At 28.8% G+C, this 23,447-nt stretch overlaps 2 protein-coding genes and 1 long non-coding RNA gene across 5 annotated transcripts; 1 reads left to right on the top strand and 2 right to left on the bottom strand.

Annotated features, from left to right (window-relative positions):
- The first annotated feature begins 324 nt into the window (after positions 1 to 324).
- Positions 325 to 6,806, top strand: LOC145970527 (uncharacterized). 3 transcript variants are annotated; one of them, XR_014438519.1, is made up of 4 exons: positions 325 to 472; positions 543 to 2,630; positions 3,967 to 4,098; positions 4,844 to 6,806. It is a non-coding gene; the product is annotated as an uncharacterized LOC145970527 (long non-coding RNA). The 3 variants fall into 3 exon arrangements; XR_014438520.1 differs by having other exon boundaries at positions 543 to 3,845; positions 4,844 to 6,655; XR_014438518.1 differs by lacking the exons at positions 3,967 to 4,098; positions 4,844 to 6,806 and having other exon boundaries at positions 543 to 940.
- Positions 6,807 to 11,656: 4,850 nt separating this feature from the next.
- LOC145971033 (uncharacterized) lies at positions 11,657 to 13,832 on the bottom strand. Its single transcript, XM_083098241.1, has 4 exons — positions 13,486 to 13,832; positions 12,884 to 13,204; positions 12,311 to 12,458; positions 11,657 to 12,009 (listed from the first exon to the last, which is right to left on the bottom strand). The coding sequence occupies exons 1-3, from the start codon at positions 13,763 to 13,765 to the stop codon at positions 12,358 to 12,360; spliced, it is 702 nt and encodes a 233-aa protein (XP_082954367.1). The 5' UTR covers positions 13,766 to 13,832; the 3' UTR covers positions 11,657 to 12,009; positions 12,311 to 12,357.
- A 4,121-nt stretch (positions 13,833 to 17,953) lies between these two features.
- Positions 17,954 to 20,795, bottom strand: LOC145970833 (uncharacterized). The gene is made up of 4 exons (XM_083097839.1): positions 20,440 to 20,795; positions 19,840 to 20,160; positions 19,269 to 19,403; positions 17,954 to 18,960 (listed from the first exon to the last, which is right to left on the bottom strand). Exons 1-3 carry the CDS (start codon positions 20,705 to 20,707, stop codon positions 19,288 to 19,290), a joined length of 705 nt encoding a protein of 234 aa, XP_082953965.1. The 5' UTR covers positions 20,708 to 20,795; the 3' UTR covers positions 17,954 to 18,960; positions 19,269 to 19,287.
- Between the last annotated feature and the right edge of the window lie 2,652 nt (positions 20,796 to 23,447).

A 23,447-nucleotide genomic window follows, 5' to 3' on the forward strand; every position in this document is an offset into this window, starting at 1 on the left:
GAACAATTTTTGCAACTGTGCTACAATATGCTGTTTAGCTCTTGGCTATTATTCATTTATTTGTCTAGAAAGAAACGCAATTCTAAAATATGACAAATGACGCCATTGTTCTTTTTAAATGCAATGTAAACTGCTTTTTTTCTTGTAACGTCGCAATTTATTCAAATACATTGTCAGACCGCTTCCGCATGTGGCAAATTTTATACATACGTCGGCAAAAATGCGAAACAATTTGACATCTCGTGAAATCATTAATTAGTCTCATTACATGACATGTTACGCAAGTGGCAAAACAGACGCGTGTAATTATTCATTGTCAATGCTTAACAAATAAAGATCGTCATTCGATGCGATATAAATACTGCGCATCTGCATTACGGCGTAAGCATTGGATACGCAAAATTTCAACATGAAGTTGACAGTGGTGTTTCTAATCATGGCGATCCTGGTCTGTGCCATGTTCCAGGAATCCGTAAGTATTAATTTATAATTTTTGATAATTTCTTGTGCCGGAGAATAACGAGATGTTGTTCTGTCTGAAGGAACAAACTTTTTTTTGGTGGGGCCACAGGAATTGGCGTCCTAGGAATTATAGGGGATGTAAAAGTACAACGACAACAACTGCCGCGACAACAACAACTGCCGCGACAACAACAACTGCCGCGACAACAACAACAACTGCATCAACTACAACTACAACACCTGCAACAGGCTAGATAGAGAAGAAAGCGCAAGATTTTGAAAGCGTTCCGCCTTCATCAACATTAACCTGATAAGGAGGAAATTGGAAACTCAAGTCTACTTAGAGAAAAATAATACTAATATGCAGAATCTTTATATATATAGTACTGCCGAGTTAACAAGGTAAACTAACATATTCTAGAATTATAGCCTGTGAAATAATCGCTATAATAAAAATATACTAGATATACTAAAATAACTTCTCAAGTTTTTTGAACGAAATTCTAGTCTAGTGAAATTGTCACGCTAGAAATGTGCGTTCGAACGATTTTTTTTGCAGATAGGCCTTATCACTTTTCGTCATATCTCGGAAACGCCGCAAATCCAGCATATTCGAAGAGTGAATATCTACATATAATGTTCAGTAAATAAGAGAGTTCGGGAAGTTTTCTAAAAAATTTATAATAATTCTTTATCGTCGAGTAATATTATTTAAGTATATTTGATGTAAAGTATATTTTTTTAGTTCATATTGAGATTCGTATCCTTTATATTAAGAAGAACCGTGAAAATCGAAAATTTCTACGCGATTACTCTTGACGTATTGCTGGCTAAAAAAAATCCACGTCGTTGCGATTGATACAACGTGTGTGCCGAAGGTACGCGAGTGTGAATAGAAAGCTTCATCGCTTCTCTTTATCGTGCCTGCGGGCCCCTCGTCGAACATGCTGGATTTGCGATGATGATGTCTTCGAGATGTGACGAAAAGCGGTAAGATATGTCACTGAAGAAAAAAGTCGCTCGAGCGCACATTTCTATCCTGGCGGCTTCGCTAGGCTAGAATTTATTTTCCTATGAGATGTTCGGGTGTACGTATGTGTGCGTGTATATATATGCATATATGCGTGTCGTTGCAGACGCTAGCAGCTGCCGGGTACGATATTCTACATGCGTTATTCACATATTTCCATACATAAATTTCATAGAGGTGAAAGTAGATGCCTGTTTGGTTGCGTGTCGCCGACGATCGTATGACGACGCGTTTTTTAGGGAAGACTTTACTTCTATTACTCTATTTACATACATGAAGTAATTTCAGGTGAAAAATAGAAATGTCAGGTAAAAAATCTACTTTTATCATTATTTTCGAAACAGAAGCACATCGCGCAATTATCAGTATCGCATACACACACAATCGCTCTTTTTAAACTAAAAACACTTTATATCGCATTTTAATCATCGATTATATTTTCTTTCGTAAAAACGCGGCGCGGTGTAAAAGCGTAAAAAAAAAAGGTTTTAATATGGCAAAAGCTAGCAGCAGAGCGTGGTCACGTCAGCTCGGTGGTGTAACCTAATTTTCAGCGATTAAATGCAACGAGCGCGATAATGCTTGTAAATTGAGCGAATTATGCCACCGGTGCTGGCACCCGACGTAGCCTCGTCTGATTAACATGCACGTTACGCCGGATAATGCCGTTCGACCTGACATTTGCATTGGTACGCGTCGAACGGCCTGAGATTTTAACACGTGGGGCCTTGAACGGATAATCATGTAAAGCTCGTAAACTGTTCGCAATAATTACATTCACCTCTAATGTAAATACGATCCCTTCTTCATTTCCCGTGAAATTTATTCTTCGTACTTTTGCAGAGAAATAGAAGACATTATAAATAAATCATATTACATAATAAAATATAATTTATTTATTGCGAATGTTTGACGGTTTTTGTGGTCTCTTTATCCGTTCGACGCGTTTCGTGCGGAATCTTTTGAAAAAGTGATGGAAATGGCGACGGAAACATTCTTCGACGTCGACAGATTGTTAGTTCACGTGTTCAAGCAGTCGTCCTGTTACCAATTTCCTGAGCGTTTTTCCTCCGGCTATAGAGATCCCGGCCAGGTGAAATCATGGCTACCTTTACGAGAAAAGAAACGGACCCCCACGGTAAGCAACTTCTGCTCGCGACAGCTACAGCTTTTCCTTCTTCCGTCTCATTCAGACCGTATTCCCGAGTCTCCCTCTCCACCATCTCTCTCTCTCTCTCTTGCTCATCCCCCTTCTATCTTTCTCTCTCTCTCTCTTTCTCTCTTTTTCGTCGACTAGTGCCGTAGTCGGGATTTCCCATTCGTGTGCGACGTTTTCACTGTTGCGTATCGAATGCAGAGAGCCGGCAACCAACCCCTTCGTTTTGGTCCACGAGTGCGAATCCTCGAAATGCGTGGGATGGAAAGCATAGGGATAGGGGGAAGCACCGATTCGACGAGGCGGCGGGTAGACGAGGGAAGGATCGCAGAGAGGTCGGACACCACGTAAATTGCATACCCGATTGCGGTCTACTGAAGAGTGGTGTCCTCCACCGTGCCGTTCCCCCTGCCCCCGCTCGGGTGCCGCGACCCCAAACTAGATCTAACAAGCCGGCGACCACAGGCCAGGTTCGGCTCGCAACAGGATCGCCACCTCTGGGGACCGCCGGCGGCTACACGCCAGTGAACGGTTCCCTTGTATGCATGTGTGTCCCGACTGCACTACCCCTACGATGGGAATCTTTGTGTCCACCCGCTCGCTCGTCCTAACAAGCCCTCTTATGTCTATTTGTAAACCACGGTGCGCAAGAAACGTCGCGTTTTTCTCCGCGACTCGATAAAAGATATAATTTGATTTCGGATGTGAAAATCTTCTTGGGAATGAAGAGGCCTAACATCTCAGATTTTAATGACGAACACTCTTTATGGACACTCTCTCTTAATAGACTGTGTGTTACAATTGTTGTTGCGGCAACGATTGTCACGTCAGAATGAGATCAGGACGACTTTTCGTCGCGACAAAGTAACGAGCCACATACTGTAATGACGTTGTCACAGCGTTGTCGCTGCATTAGACAGAAAACGATACCACCCGCTGATCCCGAAGAATACCACCCGTGCTCTAAGACTTCTCAGATAGGGAATAAAAGGGAACCTTCATCGTGCATAATAGACGCCGACCACGAATGACATTGTCAGATAGAGAAGCTAAATAAACTCGAGCAATTATTTCACGAAACGCTTAATTGCCACGAACACAAGCCTTGGGAAGTCTCTTATTCTCATCTATCACTGTCACAATCAATATACCATGAATTTCTGCGTCTCGGTTTTTTCCTCATTAGTGTTTGCGCTGGTAAGTACGCATAATTAAAAACATAGTCTAGAGAAATACATATTTTTTTAAACGTATATATTTATACAAAACATTTTTTCCTATAGAATTATTTATTTATAGACTCGGAAATGTTTTCCAGGTGGACTTTCTAACTTTGCAAGGCGCATGAAGTTTTTCTCGTTTCGTTAAAATGTATTCTATCGCGACGTATCAGGAGAGAGAATGGCCAAGCGGGATCGCAAACTTTAAACGGCACCATTAATGCAAAACGGTAGGCTTCCTCCAATGATTTTTTGAATAGTTCTTGGCACGTTAGAACGATTGTCGTAGCCGCGTCTTTGGCGCGCAATAGGAAAGGAAGCGAGAGCTTGAATAAAGCATAGCACCATTTCGTGAAAACCCTTACTGCAAACTTTTCTCGGCGACCACATTAGAAAACTTTTTACGATTGTACGATCTGACTATCCAAACTCGGGGATATTTCATTGTATAGGTCAATTGTATAGGGTGTTCCAAAGTCGCCGGATAACCTTTGAATGACAAATCTTTTAAAAGCTATTTAGAATCGATTTTTTCTTAGCGAAAATATTAGAGAGATTATTAGATTTTATTAAAATTTAAAAATCAATTAATTTTTTGCATCATATGTCTTTGTGGTCAAACATAAAATGAGATTTTTCTACTTTAAAATCCTTTTTTTAAATAGTTTAGAACTCGAAAATTATTCGCTTCTTTGAAAAAGAATAGCTTTTTATTTATAAAAAGGCATTAATTTACTACACAGCACGCGCACTGCTTTATTTTAGCATTTTAGCATCTGTATTAAAGAGAGAGAGAGAGAGAGAAAGAGTATTTGAATTTAAAAAATTTTATTAAATACAATATAAGTAAAATGTCAAATAAAATAAATAATAAAACTCTAGATTTACTTGTAAAAACACAAACATTGGCATTCATGCGATGAATTAATCCTAAGATGTAACGAATAAACTCCAATCGGTACTCTCTTCCCCCAGATAAATCCGATTCGTCTTAAGCCCAATCGCGTGGCAATCGCAGACATCTATCCAGATGAAACACTGGCGGCAACCGACGCGGGATAGTCATCCACGGCGGCTGTGAGTTTCGGATATCGAAGAAGGAGATGCTGAAGATGGGAACCGCCGAAGAGCGGAGGAGGAGGGGGAGGAGGAAGAGGAGAAGATGGAAGTGGAGGTGAGAGTTTGTGCTCGGAGGTAAGAGGCTGAAGAGCCCATCTGGCTTCCAATCAGAGCGTTGCCACCAGCACATGTGTTCACGGCACGTTGGAGGTGGCGGCTCAATCAACGAGGGTGCATCCCTCTCCGACCTCCTTCGTCACCCCTCACTCTGGCAACTTTATATCACATAATCGAGCCTTGAAGCCGCCGTTCCGTACCTCGTTTACCCCCTTCCTCTTCCCCTTCCCATCATCCTATCGCCAACTCTCTCTCTGCTCGTCTCCCCACCCCTCTCTCTTTCTTTCTTCGTTTCTTTCGGAGCCATGTCTTTTCGTCCTTCAGATACCAGCAGCTCCCGACATCCTACAGCTCTCTTCCACCGCTCTCGCATCGCGCTTCCGCATTTACGAGCTACCATCCTTCTTCTTTCCGTCGATCCTTTGCCCCTCTCTCTTTCTCTCTCTCTCTCTTTCATCTCCGAGTGACTCTAACGCGCATCAACGACAGTATCCAACGGCGCCAACGGCAGGTTAAGTAATTGCGGGGGGAGGAAAATGCATCGCTCGTTGCGAGAGAAACGGCGCGGTGTAACTGTGAAAAGTAATCACCTGCCGAGGTTGGATACGGCTACCTGCATCGTCGGGAAACACGACGGGGAATCGGAGGAAACTACTATCGACCGGAAAGATCCGGCCGGCGATTAGCTTCTCGAGGAGCCACGACGAGAACTATAAATTGTAATAGAGAAAGAGGGTCTTACGTAATTATTGCGCCCGTGGCGTTTACATCCTCTCACCCTCTTTCGTTTCTTTCGCGCGTCCGTTTCTGTTCGTTCCGACCCGAAGAAACTTGCGGACTCTTATTAGCGAAACAAAGTAATGATCCGGCGCGAGGTGTATTTCTTTTCCGTTTAATGATCCTAGATCGTAAAAAAATCTTACGCGTACGTCGGAACTTCGTATTTGCGTAGAAATAATTCTAACGATATTAAAGACAACTTCATTGCATGTATTTAAACATGCGCGGGTAGACACAAAGCAGCCTGCTGATTTCGAAAGTGTTGCAGAGAGTTTAATCTAAAAGTTATATTGTCCATAATGGATCTAAAGCGCTGAAGTATCTTCGTTTAAAAGGGTCTATTTGTAATTTGCGCAGCGGAATATCGTATAAAATGTGGACTCCCTATAGCGTTGCAACATTTCGCAAAGCCGTAACATGCGCGACGCATAACACATCTGCGCCACGCTACTCAATGGCACGGAAGAGACGAATTCATGCGTAATATTTCCAGGACGATTTGGCTTGGACGTCCTTTTTGAAGCACCGTTTAAGTAAATTGGGTCCTCTTTTCTCATGCAGATACGGTATCCCCTTGGCCGAATTGAATTTAAACGGGTCCACTCGTGCCATGCTAATTTGCTCGTGCCGCCTATGCTAACGTGCCTTTGACGCTCTTATTTAGAATACAGTGCATAAATTGTTTTGTTGTTAATACATACAAATTATTTTTCCCATACTTTCATAAACTCGCTCTGTAACGCAATAAAAAATTGTCTTGTCATTTTAATTTAATATTTCGTAGCCTGTTGCAATTTCAACAAAGCATTATTTTTATTTATTACAAATCTGGATAAAACTCAATTTCTAATGAGATTTTATTCAAGTTTAATATTTTATATGCTAAAATATATTTTCTAACGACTCAGATGTAGAAAAATAATTTTTAAATATAGTTTTTTGATGGCGAAAAGAGAAAAAAGAGAAAATGATTAACGGATGATTAATTTAACATAAACTGAATATCGATCAATAATATTAAGTTTTATAGTTGTTAGTCTCTATTGTATGCTATATTAAACTAATTATAAATTAATATATTTATTAATGCATACAAATAATTTTTATTTTATTCTTATTATACAATCGTCAATACATTTAAATAAATAAAAACTTGATGTCTACATTAATTAATTTTTATTACAATAACATATGAATATTATATATATTATATATATACATGAATAATATATTATATAAATTTCATACTAATATATGAATATATATGAATATTATTATTACTATAACATATATAAATATTCCAATATTATAATAGAAATATCAATATTATTTTTTATTTAATTTTCTCAAATTTATTGTATTTATAAAATTACTTTGTATTATGTAGCAAACTCAAAGCAAAAAACTAATTCTCAAAAATATCATTTCTTTTATTTAAGAATAAGAATAAGAATAAGAAGATTCTATAAATTGTAATCAAAATGATTATTGGTTATTGCATGACGTAGCATTATCTTCTCCTCATATCCTATTTCGGCATCCGCTATCGACAATTTCTTGATCTTAAATCGGTTCAGCATCTGCATGCAAAATGATTAAAAAAATAAAAATTGTTGAAAGAGTCTCAGCATTATAAAGCCTTGTCACAATAATTGTTCGATTACATATTATAATTATTATTAAATCGTTTGTTATCAAAAAATATTCGAGTAAAATATCAGATTTTCAAATGTTACATGAACCGAAAAATTTTATGCGCGATTATTTACATGTAAAATTTTATAAATTGTCAATCATACTTATATAGAAGTTAAAAACTTATTCATTATATCCAGTTATAAGTTCAGTATAACTAAAGCCTATTTAAATATTTATAACATAAATTTACCTTGTTATTCATTTCCCTGTTGTTTATTATCTTCCAAATATTGTTTATATTTATGTATTTGGATTACGTCGTTTGTCAAACTTGCCAGAAGATTCATAATTGTTTCCGCATTACTATGAATACCTTGACCTGATTCATCATCTAACATACAAAGTAATTAAAAAAATGAATGTTAAAATATTTTTAGTATCATCTTTGTTTATAATGAATCGCATTATCTAATTAATTCATGAAATTGTACAACTAAATCACTTATTATTCGAATATCATAATATATTTAGATCTTTGAATATTATTTAAACAAAATATTTTTCTTATTTGCGATTATTGAACTGTGTGATTTTACAAACTATCAATTATAATTAAATAGAAAATAAACATAATACAATTAATTATTATATTTGCATATAATAATCAGCTTTAATTGAAATTGACTCAAATCTTCATAATGTATATAGAAGTTGGACATCTGATTTTGTAAATAATTATTGTGCATACAGATATACACACACACACACACACACACAAAGTATATATTAAAAAAAAAGAAACGTACATAAATATATTTTTCTTACCTTGTTTCTCTTTCATTTTATCTTTATGTTTTGCATCTAAATGTTTCTGAATATTTGAACTGTTTAAATTTACAAGAAAATAGCGTTTACAAATATTGCACATTGCCATATTGTTTCCGAATGCAAAATATTTCCATATCCAATTCTCTTTTTTATCAATTTTATTATAAATTTCACTATGATCAATTGCTACGTGATTTTCATAATGATACTTGTAAATGGTAATATAATAAAATTTATCACAAAATCTGCATTGTGCTCTACCATTTTCTAATGTGCAGTATTTTATCCACCAATAGTCTTGTCTCTTATGTTGTTCCACTTTAACATCATATTCATACAATTATTATTCAATCTTTAAATAACGTATACATAAATGTATTCATATTTATGAATGTCACATAAATAATCATATTTCTAAATGTCACACAAATAAAAAAATTTTCTCCTATGCATTTATTTAAATGCATGATTTTAGAAATTATAATTAATATATTTTAACAATATGCGACAATCAGAATATTGTATCAATTTAATATTAGCAACAATTGAAAATAATTTAAATGTTTATAAAATAAAACTACTTTGTTTATCTCTACCTGTGTCGATCATAGATTCGTGTTGTTTTGAGTGGTTTCTAAGTTTACGATGTATTTGAATCATATATTCCCGATCACAAAGCTTGCACTTCATCATATTGTTTTGGAGTTTGAAATATTGATATAAGCAATTATCTTCGAAAGTATATATATTATGCTGAGTTATATGTACTTTAAGATTATATTTGTCTATGTATTCTGTAAACTCTTGATTACAAAATCTGCATTTGGCCATATTCGTTTCAAATATCCAATGTTTTTCCATGTTTACGCGTTAATATTATAGTCACACTGTATGTTACAGAAGTAATTGTACTATATATAAGGAAATAATTAGTTCACCGAGATGTGTTCGTGGAAATTTTTCTCGACAATAAGGGTCATGAAAAGAAATATGATTCTCTGCACGAATATAAATATTGATATAGTTTAAATCTGACTAAACCGTCCAGTATTGTATCTTATTATTCGATAGGCATATCTGAAATGTCAAACAAAATAAACTAAATAAATCATCACAAAATAAAAAGAAAAATAAATCAACTAATAATTAGAAGCTAATATTAAGATTTTGCTTTTTACTTTGACTTAAAATCTAATTGAATTCTTTTTAAACTTCAATTGTTTTAATATTTTAATAATCTACACATGTGTGTAAGAGGATATCTCTCTTTTGACGGTTAATCCAAAAAATTAATTCTCACGTGTAAAAAGTCCCGTTGATCTTTTCATTAATTTATTAACATAGTTTCTCCTATGTCTAATAGAAAATTTTTGAGTATTAAATTAATTCCAAATGAAATAAGTATATTAAATTACTTTTTAATAATATTAAAGTTAATAAAATTAGAAATCAATTATGTATTGCTTCTAGTATACAATTATTAATGTATCACCACATATAAATTTGAAAAAATAGAAAAACTGATGTTTAAGATAATATATTTTTACTAAAATACAATTTGACAAATTATTTTTAAATAAAATCTATAATAACAATTTTATATATTAAATAAGATATATGTGAAATTAAACAAATCTTTTTCATTTATATGAAATATTTGACGTTTTGAGATAGTCGATTAGAAAATATATATAAGAGAAATGTCAATGTTATTTTCTTTTATCTCTTGTTTAAATTTATTTAATTTCGTAATCGCTCTACATTATGTCGCAAATACAAAACGAATTAATACACATCGAAAGTATCATCTTTTTTTTTGAGATTACTTAAAGCGCTATGGTACAAATAGCTGTATTATTGTAATGGTTTGATGTAGCATTTTATCTTCAATGTTATGTTTGGAAAGCGCCATTGCCGAAATACCTTGAGCTTCACTTGATTAGTCATCTGAACATAAATAATTAAGAAATTAAGAATTGATTGAATAATTTTAATATTATAAAATTTTACTCTAGGATTATTATTCGATTAACTTGTAAACCCCTGTTACTATTTAATTAGATATAATTCAAATATCCGAAATATTCCTGCCATGATATATTCGGATTCGAATATTACTTATTGTTAGACTAAAAGACTCTTTTTGTGTTAGATTAAAGGACTCTTCTTTTATGCAATTATTTGAATTAATTGATTATAATAAAAATTGCATTATTTTGTTGCGAATTATAGATCGTTTGGACTCATAATATATATCTCCATGAGATTAAGTTAACTTTCTAACAAAATGTTATTATAACTTTAAATTTAATTACGCACATATCTTTTTGTGTGTCATTTTTTTGTCGCTAATAACATTTAAATTTTGACTCTTAATGCAAAATAAACAAAAATAAATTCTCTGTTTTTAACGCAAGAAAGAGTCCAATATTTTGAGAGATTTGACAAACATTTTGATAGTTTCTTATTTTATATCTTTAATTGTACAAATAAAACATGATAATCACAAGTGATACCCATTATGTTATTTATACGGCAATTCATTAATATGTTGGGAACAATTACAATTACCAAGTTAAGACGTAACGAGATCTGAAATATGAGCATAATGGCTACCAGATTCGAAGCTAACAGCTTTAATTTATATTACACACACACAGACGCACATATTAATAAATTAAACAAATGTATTATACCATAACTCTTTATATTCGAAAATGGCATTTATTAATGAAAACATTTATATCTCACATTTATATCTCTCATATTATGTATATATATATATTATATTTTATAATTTTATGACAATTTTTTTTGTTCCCGTATTTATCATTCATCTTTAAAAATTCGTCCCTAAATTAAATTAATAAAAACTTAGTTGATATCTTTTCTTATTAATATAGCACGTAAAGAATTGTTATCGAATCTATAATGACAAGATGACTTTATTTTTTAGTTTGTGGCCAATATGTATTGCATGATTCATATAATTTATTACAGATCTAGATGAAATACAATCAGATTTTTTTCAAGTTCAATATCTTATGTGTGTTAAAACATATTTTCTAACTAGTCAGACGTAAATACAAAAAAATAATTTTTAATTATGTCGTTGTGTGTTTGATACTGATTATACAATATAGTTTTTTTTGACAATCAAGAAATGATATGCATGATTAACTTAATTAAAACTGAATATCAATTAGAAATATTAAGTTTTTATAGTCTCTATTGCATGCCACGTTAAACTAATTATAAATTAATATGATATTTATTAATACAGATAATACTTCTATGCTACTTTTATTATACGAGCGTTTTTCATACAATTAAATGAATAAAAACTTGACAAACTAAAGTAATTAATTATTACTACTACAGCATATATGAATATTTCAATAATATAATAATCACACATAAATATTTCAATAATAGAAAAGTCAACATATTATTTTTTTTTATTTTCTCGCACTTATTTATATTATTTTTTATTTAATTTCTTCAAACTTATTTATTTGATAAAATTATTACTGTATTATGTTGCAAACGCAAAGCAAAAACCTATCAAAAATATCATTTCTTTCATTTAATGTGAAGGTTATATAAATTCTAGACAAAACGATTATATTATTAGTAACTATCTGATGTAGCGTTATCTTCAACATCTGTTTCGGAATCCGCGCCATCGACAATTTCTTGATCTTGAATTGATTCAGCATCTGCATGCAAAATGATTAAAAAAATAAAAATTGTTGAAGTAGTGTCAGCATTATAAAGCCTTGTCACAATCACTGTTCGATTATATCTTATAATTGTTATTAAATCGTTTGTTATCAAAAAATATCCGAGTAAAATATCAGATTTTCAAATCTTATATGAAAAATTTTTTGCGCGATTATTTACATGTACAATTTTGTAAATTGTCAATCATACTTACAGAAGTTAAAAACTCATTCATTATATCCAGTTATAAGTTTAGTATAACTAAGACTTATTTAAATATTTATAACATAAATTTACCTTGTTATTCATTTTCCTGTTATTCGTTATCTTCCAATTTCTTATTTTTATTTTTTATACATTTGGATTACATCGTTTATGAAACTTTCCAGAAGACTTTTCATATTTGTTTCCTCATTATCATGAATCCCTTGACCTGATTCATCATCTAGTATACAAAGTAATTAAACAAATGAATGTTAAAATATTTTTAATATCATCTAGTCTTGGTTTATAATCAATCGCATTATCTAGTTAATTCATGAAATTGCACAATTATATCACTTATTATCCGAATATCACAATACATTTAGATATTTAAATATTATTTAAACACAATTGTTTTCTTTTATGATTATTGAACTGTGTGATTTTACAAACTATCAATTATAATTAAATAGAAAATAGACGTAATAAAATTAATTATTATATTTGCATATAATAATCAGCTTTAATTGAAATTGACTCAAATCTTCATAATGTATATGGAAGTCGAACATCTGATTTTGTAAATGATTATTGTGCATACACACACACACACACAAAATATATATATTAAAAAAAGATAAACGTACATAAATTTATTTTTCTTACCTTGTTTCTCTTCCATTTTATCTTTATGGTTTGCATCTAAATGTCTTCGAATATAATTACTACGTAAATGCACAGAAAAAGGATTCTTACAAAACTCGCATATTGCCTTATAGTTTCCGAGTGCGAAACATTGCCATATCCAATTCTTTTCTTCGTGAATTTCATTATAAATTTCATTATGATCAATTGCTACGTGATTTTCATAATGACGCTTGTCAATAGTTATATAATAAAATGAATCACAAAACCTGCATTGTGCTTTACCATTTTCTAATGTGCAGTATTTTATCCACCAATAATCTTGTCTCCTATATTGTTTCCCTTTAACATCATATTTATACTTAAAATTATTATTATTCAATTTTTAAATAACGTATACATAAATGTATTCATATTTCTGAATGTCACATAAATAAAAATATTTTCTTCTATGCATTTATTTAAATGGTTGCATGATTTACATAATTTTCTAAATCATAATTAGTATATTTTAACAATACATGCAACAATCAGAATATTATATCAATTTAATATTAGCAACAATTAAAAATAATCTAAAATAAAATTTGTTTATAAAATAAAATTAATTTATTTATCTTTACCTCTGTCGATTTCAGATTTGTTTTGATGATATTTTTTTGAATGCTTTCTAAGTTTAAATAATACTTTAATCTTATATTTGAGATAACAAACGTTGCACTTCAACCTATTGTTTTGGAGTTCGAAATATTGAAATAACCAATCAACGTTTTCTTTGAAAATATCGTTATGCTTCTTTATCATGTGTATTTTGTAAGAACGTTTGTCTATGTAGTCTCTATATTCTTTATTACAAAATTTGCATTTGGCCATATTCGTTTTAAATATCCAATATTCTTCCATGTTTACGCGTTAATATTATATTCACACTATATGTTATATACAGAACTTATTATACTATATATAAGGAAATAACTAGTTCACCGAGATGTGTTCGTGGAAATTTTTCTCGACAATAAGGGTCATGAAAAGAAATATGATTCTCTGCACGGATATAAATATTGATATAGTTTAAATTTGACTAAACTGTCTAGTATTGTATATTATTATTCGATAGGCATATCTGAAATGTCAAACATCATCACAAAATTAAAAAAAAAATAAAATCAGCTGAAAATTAGAAGCTATATTAAGATTTTATTTTTTACTTTGACTTAAAATCTAGTTGAATTTTTTTTTAACTGAAGTTGGTTTAATAATAGAATATATATATATATATATATATATATATATATATATATATATATATATATATATATAACAGAATGTCTTTTTTAATCAAACATTAATCCAGAAATTTAATTCTCAGATGTAAGAAACATTCCTATTGCCTTTTTCATTATTTTTTAACATAGTTTCTTCTGTGTATAATAAAAAACTTTTATATATGTATTAAATTAATTCTGAATAAAATAAACAAGCATATTACATTATTTTTTAATGATATTAAAATTAATAAAATTAGGTTCTTTTAATTATATACTGCTTTTAGTATACAATTAATCACGTATCACATATGAATAAATTTAAAGAAATGAGTATTTAATATTTAATTTATTTTTACTAGCATGACACAATTTGATAAATTATTTCTATACGAAATTTCTATAATAACAATTTTATATTATGTAAGATATATGTGAAATTTAACGAACTTTTCATTAAAAAAAAAAAATTTATGATTTGCGATGCTCGATTAGAAAATATTTTATAAATTATATTAATGCAGGAAAATCAATATTATTTTCTTTTACAATTGCTTAAATTTATTTAATTTTTAATCGCTCTATATTATGTCGCAAAGCGAATTATTACACATCAAAAGTATCATTTTTTTGAGATGACATAAAGCACTGTGTTAAAAATAACTCTATTATCGATAATGATTGCATAGTGTAGCATCTTGAACATCATGTTTTGAAATCAGCACCATCACCAGTCACCTAAGCTTTGAGTTCCACTTGATATTAGCATTAATTGAAAATAATTTAAATATTTATAAAATAAAATTACTCTGTTTATCTCTACCTATGTCCATCATAGATTCATGTTGTTCTAAATGGTTCTTAAGTTTAGGAAGTATTTGAATCTTATATTCCTTATAACAAAGCATGCACTTCATCATATTGTTTTGGAGTTCGAAATATTGACATAACCAATTATCTTCGAAAATATATATATTATGCTGAGTTATATGTACTTTAAGATTATATTTGTCTATGTAATCTGTATACTCTTGATCACAATGTCTGCATTTGGCCATATTCGTTTCAAATATCCAATGTTTTTCCATGTTTACGCGTTAATATTATAGTCACACTGTATGTTATATACAGAAGTTATTGTATTATATATAAGGAAATAATTAGTTCACCGAGATGTGTTCGTGGAAATTTTTCTCGACAGTAAGGGTCATGAAAAGAAATATGATTCTCTGCACGAATATAAATATTGATATAGTTTAAATCTGACTAAACCGTCTAGTATTGTATCTTATTATTCGATAGGCACATCTGAAATGTCAAACATCATCACAAAATAAAAAGAAAAAAAAATCAACTAATAATTAGAAGCTAATATTAATATTTTGCTTTTTACTTTAAATCTTAAAATCTAATTGAATTCTTTTTAAACTTCAATTGTTTTAATATTTTAATAATCTACACATGTGTGTAAGAGAATATCTCTTTTTTGACGGTTAATCCAAAAAATTAATTCTCACGTGTAAAAAGTACTCCCGTTGATCTTTTCATTAATTTATTAACATAGTTTCTCCTATGTCTAATAGAAAATTTTTGTGTATTTAATTAATTCCAAATGACATAAATATATTAAATTACTTTTTAATAATATTAAAGTTAATAAAATTAGAAATCAATTATGTATTGCTTCTAGTATACAATTATTAATGTATCACATATAAATTTGAAAAAATAGAAAAACTTGATGTTTAAGATAATATATTTTTAAAAATACGATACAATTTGACAAATTATTTTTAAATAAAATCTATAATAACAATTTTATATATTGAATAAAATATATGTGAAATTAAACAAATCTTTTTCATTTATATGAAATATTTGACGATTTGAGATAGTCGATTAGAAAATATATACAGGGTGACCCATTTTAACTTAGGCAGCCAAATAACTCGAAAAATAAGCAAGATAGAGAAAAATGTTTTAGACAAAAGTTGTATGGTTTCGAGGGGGCCATAAGATGGTATCATTGGTTTGACCTTGAAGAGTCATTTGAAGGTCACGTGAAGGTCACTTCAATTTTTTTAAATGGAATACCCTATATATTTTTGTACATTCTTGTAGCTTATTTCGAGAGCTTTCCAAAACACTATAATTAAGTACCTTTCCGTTAAGTACTTTTTGAGTTATGATGCTTGAAATAATTTCTTAATTTTACATAAACCGTAAAATATCTTGTAAAATATTCATTTTTCGATTATCTTACCTTAATACTTTTATGTACAAAATAATGAGAGGAATCAATTGGTGTAAAGAAAACACATAGTTGTTTTTAAGAAAAAATATGGAATTGTTAATTGCAAATTACATATTTTTTCTTCGAAACAACTATGTGTTTTCTTTACACCAATTGATTCCTCTCATTATTTTGTACATAAAACTATTAAGGTAAGGTAATCGTAAAATGAATATTTTACAAGATATTTTACGGTTTATGTAAAATTAAGAAATTATTTCAAGCCTCATAACTCAAAAAGTACTTAACGAAAATGTACTTAATTATAGTGTTTTGGAAAGCTCTCGAGATGAGCTACAAGAATGTACAAAAATATATAGGATGTTCCATTTAAAAAAATTGAAGTGACCTTCACGTGACCTTCAAATGACTCTTCAAGGTCAAACCAATGATACCATCTTATGGCCCCCTCGAAACCATACAACTTTTGTCTAAAACATTTTTCTCTATCTTGCTTATTTTTCGAGTTATTTGGCTGCCTAAGTTAAAATGGGTCACCCTGTATATATAGAGGAATGTCAATGTTATTTTCTTTTATCTCTGTTTAAATTTATTTAATTTCGTAATCGGTCTACATTATGTCGCAAATACGAAACGAATTAATACACATCGAAAGTATCATCTTTATTTTTTTGAGATTACTTAAAGCACTGTGTTAGAAATAGCTGTATTATTGTAGGGGCTTGATGTAGCATTTTAGCTCCAACATTATGTTTTGAAATCAGCCCCATTGCTGAAATCCCTTGAGCTTTAGTTGATTAGTTATCTGCAAACAAATAATTAAAAAATTAAGAATTGATTGAATAATTTTAATATCATAAAATTTTACTTTAGGATTATTATTCGATTAACTTGTAAGCCCCTGTTACTTTTTAATTACATATAATTCAAATATCCGAAATATTCCTGCCATGATATATTCGGATTCGCGAATATTACTTATTGTTGGACTAAAAGACTCTTTTTGTTAGATTAAAAGACTTTTTTTCTATGCAATTATTTGAATATAATAAAAATTGTATTATTTTGTTGCGAATTATAAATCGTTTGGATTCAATATATATTATCCTCTTGAGATTAAGTCAACTTTCTAACAAAATGTTATTACAACTTTAAATTTAATTACGCACATATCTTTTTGTGTGTCATTTTATTGTCGCTAATCATATTTAAATTTTGACTCTCAATGCAAAATAAACTAAAATAAATTCTCTATTTTTAACAAAAAAAACGTCCAACGTTTTGAGAGATTTGATAAACATTTTGATAGTTTCTTATTTTATATCTTTAAATGTACAAATAAAGTGTGATAATCACATGTGATACCTATAATGTTAATCATACGGCAATTCAATATGTTGGGAACAATTACAATTATCAAGTTAAGACGTAACGAGATCTGGAACATGAGCATAATAGCTATCAGATTCGAAGCTAATAGCTTTAATTTATATTACACACACAGACACATATTAATAAATTAAATAACTGTATTATACCACAACTCTTTATATTCGAAGATGGCATTTATTAACGAAAACATTTATATCTTTCACATTTATATCTCTTATATTATATTTATATTATATTTTATAATTAAAGAAATTTTTTTTGGTTCCTGTATTTATCATTCATCTTTAGAAATTCGTCCCTAAGTTAAATTAATAAAAACTTAATTGATATCATTTATTATTGATATAGCACGTAAAGAATTATTGTTAGAGAATCTATAATGACAAGATGACTTTATTTTTTAGTTTGTTTCCAATATATATTGCATGATTTATATAATTTATTACAGATCTAGATGAAATACAATCAGATTTTTTTCAAGTTCAATATCTTATGTGTGATAAAATATATTTTCTAACTAGTCAGACGTAAATATAATTTTTAAATATGTCGTTGTGTTTTTGATACTGATCATACAATATAGTTCTTTTTGACAATAAAGAAAAAGATATGCATGATTAACTTAATAAAAACTGAATATCAATTAAAAATATTAAGTTTTCATAGTATAGTCTCTATTGTATGCCATGTTAAATTAATATGATATTTATTAAAACAGATAACAATTTTATACTACATTTATTATACGAGCGTTTTCAAATTAAATAAATAAAAATTTGGCAAACTAAATTAATTAATTATTACTACTACAGCATATGTGAATATTTCAATAATATAATAATCTCACATATAAATATTTCAATAATAGAAAAGTCAACATATTATTTTTTTTATTTTTAAGTCAACATATTATTTTATTTATTTTTTAATTTTTTCACAGATATTTATATTATTTTTTATTTAATTTCTTCAAACTTGATTATTTGATAAAATTACCACTGTATTATGTTGTAAACGCAAAGCAAAAACCTATCAAAAATATCATTTCTTTCATTTAATGTGAAGGTTATATAAATTCTAGACAAAACGATTATATTATTAGTAACTATCTGACGTAGCGTTATCTTCAACATCTGTTTTAGAATCCGCGCCATCGACAATTTCTTGATGTTGAATTGGTTCAGCATCTGCATATAAAATTATTAAAAAAATAAAAATTGTTGAAATAATCTCAGCATTATAAGGCCTTGTCACAATAATTGTTCGATTATATATTATAATTGTTATTAAATCATTTGTAATTAAAAAATATCCGAGTAAAATATCAGATTTTGAAATGTTATATGAACCAAAAAATTTTTTGCGCGATTATTTACATGTACAATTTTATAAATTGTCAATCATATTTATATAGAAGTTAAAAACTTATTCATTATATCCAGTTATAAGTTTAGTACAACTAAGGCTTATTTAAATATTTATAACATAAATTTACCTTGTTATTCATTTCCCGGTTATTCATTATCTTCCAAATATTTTTTATGCATTCGGATTACGTCGTTTATCAAACTTGCCAAAAGACTGTTCATATTTGTTTCCTCACCATGAATCCCTTGACCTGATTCATCATCTAGCATACAAAGTAATTAAAAAAATAAATGTTAAAATATTTTTAGTATCAACGAATCTTGGTTTATAATCAATCGCATTATCTAATTAATTCATAAAATTGTACAATTAAATCACTTATTATCCAAATACCATAATATATTTAGATCTTTGAATATTATTTAAACAAAATTTTTTTCTTATTTGCGATTATTGAACTTGTGATTTTACAAACTATCAATTATAATTAAATAGAAAATAAGCATAATACAATTAATTATTATATTTGCATATAATAATCAGCTTTAATTGAAATTGACTCAAATCTTCATAATGTATATAGAAGTTGGACATCTGATTTTGTAAATAATTATTGTGCATACACGCACACACACACACACACACACACAAAGTATATATTAAAAAAAGAAAAAGGTACATAAATTTATTTTGCTTACCTTGTTTCTCTTTCATTTTATCTTTATGTTTTGCATCTAAATGTCTTCGAATATCTCTACAATTTAAATTTACAGGAAAATAGCGTTCACAAATACTGCACATTGCCTTATTGTTTCCGAATTCAAAATATTTCCATATCCAATTCTCTTTTTTATCAATTTTATTATAAATTTTAGTATGATAAATTGCTACGTGATTTTCATAATAATACTTGTAAATGGTAATATAATAAAATTTATCACAAAATCTGCATTGTGCTTTATTATTTTCTAATGTGCAGTATTTTATCCACCAATAGTCTTGTCTCCTATGTTGTTTCTCTTTAACATCATATTCATACAATTATTATTCAATCTTTAAATAACGTATACATAAATGTATTCATTTTTATGAATGTCACATAAATAATCATATTTCTAAATGTCACACAAATAAAAAAATTTTCTCCTATGCATTTATTTAAAATGCATGATTTTAGAAATCATAATTAATATATTTTAACAATATGCGACAATCAGAATATTGTATCAATTTAATATTAGCAACAATTGAAAATAATTTAAATGTTTATAAAATAAAATTATTTTGTTTATCTCTACCTGTGTCCATTATAGATTCGTGTTGTTTTGAGTGGTTTTTAAGTTTACGACGTATTTGAATCATATATTCCCGATCACAAAGCTTGCACTCCATCATATTGTTATGGAGTTTGAAATATTGATATAACCAATTATCTTCGAAAGTATATATATTATGATGAGTTCTCATATGTACTTTAAAATTATTTGTGTCTATGTATTCTGTAAACTCTTGATTACAAAATCTGCATTTGGCCATATTCGTTTCAAATATCCAATGTTTTTCCATGTTTACGCGTTAATATTATAATCACACTGTATGTTATACAGAAGTTATTGTACTATATATAAGGAAATAATTAGTTCACCGAGATGTGTTCGTGGAAATTTTTCTCGACAGTAAGGGTCATGAAAAGAAATATGATTCTCTGCACGAATATAAATATTGATATAGTTTAAATCTGACTAAACCGTCTAGTATTGTATCTTATTATTCGATAGGCACATCTGAAATGTCAAACATCATCACAAAATAAAAAGAAAAAAAAATCAACTAATAATTAGAAGCTAATATTAAGATTTTGCTTTTTATTTTAAATCTTAAAATCTAATTGAATTCTTTTTAAACTTCAATTGTTTTAATATTTTAATAATCTACACATGTGTGTAAGAGAATATCTCTTTTTTGACGGTTAATCCAAAAAATTAATTCTCACGTGTAAAAAGTACTCCCGTTGATCTTTTCATTAATTTATTAACATAGTTTCTCCTATGTCTAATAGAAAATTTTTGTGTATTTAATTAATTCCAAATGACATAAATATATTAAATTACTTTTTAATAATATTAAAGTTAATAAAATTAGAAATCAATTATGTATTGCTTCTAGTATACAATTATTAATGTATCACATATAAATTTGAAAAAATAGAAAAACTTGATGTTTAAGATAATATATTTTTAAAAATACGATACAATTTGACAAATTATTTTTAAATAAAATCTATAATAACAATTTTATATATTAAATGAGATATATGTGAAATTAAACAAATCTTTTTCATTTATATGAAATATTTGACGATTTAAGATAGTCGATTAGAAAATATATATATATAGAGGAATGTCAATGTTATTTTCTTTTACCTCTTGTTTAAATTTATTTAATTTCGTAATCGGTCTACATTATGTCGCAAATACGAAACGAATTAATACACATCGAAAGTATCATCTTTATTTTTTTGAGATTACTTAAAGCACTGTGTTAGAAATAGCTGTATTATTGTAGTGGCTTGATGTAGCATTTTAGCTCCAACATTATGTTTTGAAATCAGCCCCATTGCTGAAATCCCTTGAGCTTTAGTTGATTAGTTATCTGCACACAAATAATTAAAAAATTAAGAATTGATTGAATAATTTTAATATTATAAAATTTTACTTTAGGATTATTATTCGATTAACTTGTAAGCCCCTGTTACATTTTAATTACATATAATTCAAATATCCGAAATATTCCTGCCATGATATATTCGGATTCGCGAATATTACTTATTGTTGGACTAAGAGACTCTTTTTGTTAGATTAAAAGACTTTTTTTCTATGCAATTATTTGAATATAATAAAAATTGTATTATTTTGTTGCGAATTATAAATCGTTTGGATTCAATATATATTATCGTCTTGAGATTAAGTCAATTTTCTAACAAAATGTTATTACAACTTTAAATTTAATTACGCACATATCTTTTTGTGTGTCATTTTATTGTCGCTAATCATTTAAATTTTGACTCTCAATGCAAAATAAACTAAAATAAATTCTCTATTTTTAACAAAAAAAACGTCCAACGTTTTGAGAGATTTGATAAACATTTTGATAGTTTCTTATTTTATATCTTTAAATGTACAAATAAAGTGTGATAATCTTTATAGGTATCACATGTGACACCTATAATGTTAATCATATGGCAATTCAATATTTTGGGAACAATTACAATTATCAAGTTAAGACGTAACGAGATCTGGAACATGAGCATAATGGCTATCAGATTCAAAGCTAATAGCTTTAATTTATATTACACACATACAGACACACATATTAATAAATTAAACAAATGTATTATACCATAACTCTTTATATTCGAAAATGGCATTTATTAATGAAAACATTTATATCTCACATTTATATCTCTTATATTATATATATATATATATATATATATATATATATATATATATATATATATACAGGGTGCGCCAAAAGTCTGGATACACCTAAATATCTCACAAATGATGCATTTTAGAAAAAAATGTTTCAGGCAAAAGTTGTTTGGTTTCGAGGGGGCCATAAGACGGTACCATTGGTTTGACCTTGAAGAGTCATTTGAAGGTCACGTGAATGTCACTTCAATTTTTTTAAACGGAACACCCTATATATTTTTGCACACTCTTGTAGCTTATCTCGAGAGCTTTCCAAAACACTATAATTAAGTACCATATCGTTAAGTACTTTTTGAGTTATGAGGCTTGAAGTAATTTCTTAATTTTACATAAACCGTAAAATATCTTGTAAAATATTTATGTTTCGATTTATCTTACCTTAATACTTTTACGTACAAAATAATGAGAGGAATCAATTGGTGTAAAGAAAACACATAGTTGTTTCGAAGAAAAAATATGTAATTTGCAATTAACAATTCCATATTTTTTCTTAAAAACAACTATGTGTTTTCTTTACACCAATTGATTCCTCTCATTATTTTGTACATAAAAGTATTGAGGTAAGATAATCGAAAAATGAATATTTTACAAGATATTTTACGGTTTATGTAAAATTAAGAAATTATTTCAAGCTTCATAATTCAAAAAGTACTTAACGAAAAGGTACTTAATTATAGTGTTTTGGAAAGCTCTCGAGATAAGCTACAAGAATGTGCAAAAATATATAGGGTGTTCCGTTTAAAAAAATTGAAGTGACATTCACGTGACCTTCAAATGACTCTTCAAGGTCAAACCAATGGTACCATCTTATG

This window comes from Camponotus vicinus, unplaced genomic scaffold (genome assembly GCF_025532165.1).
Source record: "Camponotus vicinus isolate PSW18456_S1 unplaced genomic scaffold, iyCamVici1.0 SCAF_4, whole genome shotgun sequence".
Classification (NCBI taxonomy): domain Eukaryota; kingdom Metazoa; phylum Arthropoda; class Insecta; order Hymenoptera; family Formicidae; genus Camponotus; species Camponotus vicinus.

Excerpts from the sequence above, each read along its gene's own strand:
- LOC145971033 (XM_083098241.1), bottom strand. The coding sequence starts at position 13,765 with ATGGAAGAATATTGGATATTTAAAACGAATATGGCCAAATGCAAATTT. Across the intron at positions 13,205-13,485 it reads CAAATCTGAAATCGACAGAG|GGAAACAATATAGGAGACAA; the intron begins GTAAAGATAAAT and ends ATGATGTTAAAG. Across the intron at positions 12,459-12,883 it reads TAAAATGGAAGAGAAACAAG|ATGATGAATCAGGTCAAGGG; the intron begins GTAAGAAAAATA and ends TTTGTATACTAG.
- LOC145970833 (XM_083097839.1), bottom strand. The coding sequence starts at position 20,707 with ATGGAAAAACATTGGATATTTGAAACGAATATGGCCAAATGCAGATTT. Across the intron at positions 20,161-20,439 it reads CGAATCTATAATGGACACAG|AGAAACAACATAGGAGACAA; the intron begins GTAGAGATAAAC and ends ATGATGTTAAAG. Across the intron at positions 19,404-19,839 it reads TAAAATGAAAGAGAAACAAG|ATGATGAATCAGGTCAAGGG; the intron begins GTAAGCAAAATA and ends TTTGTATGCTAG.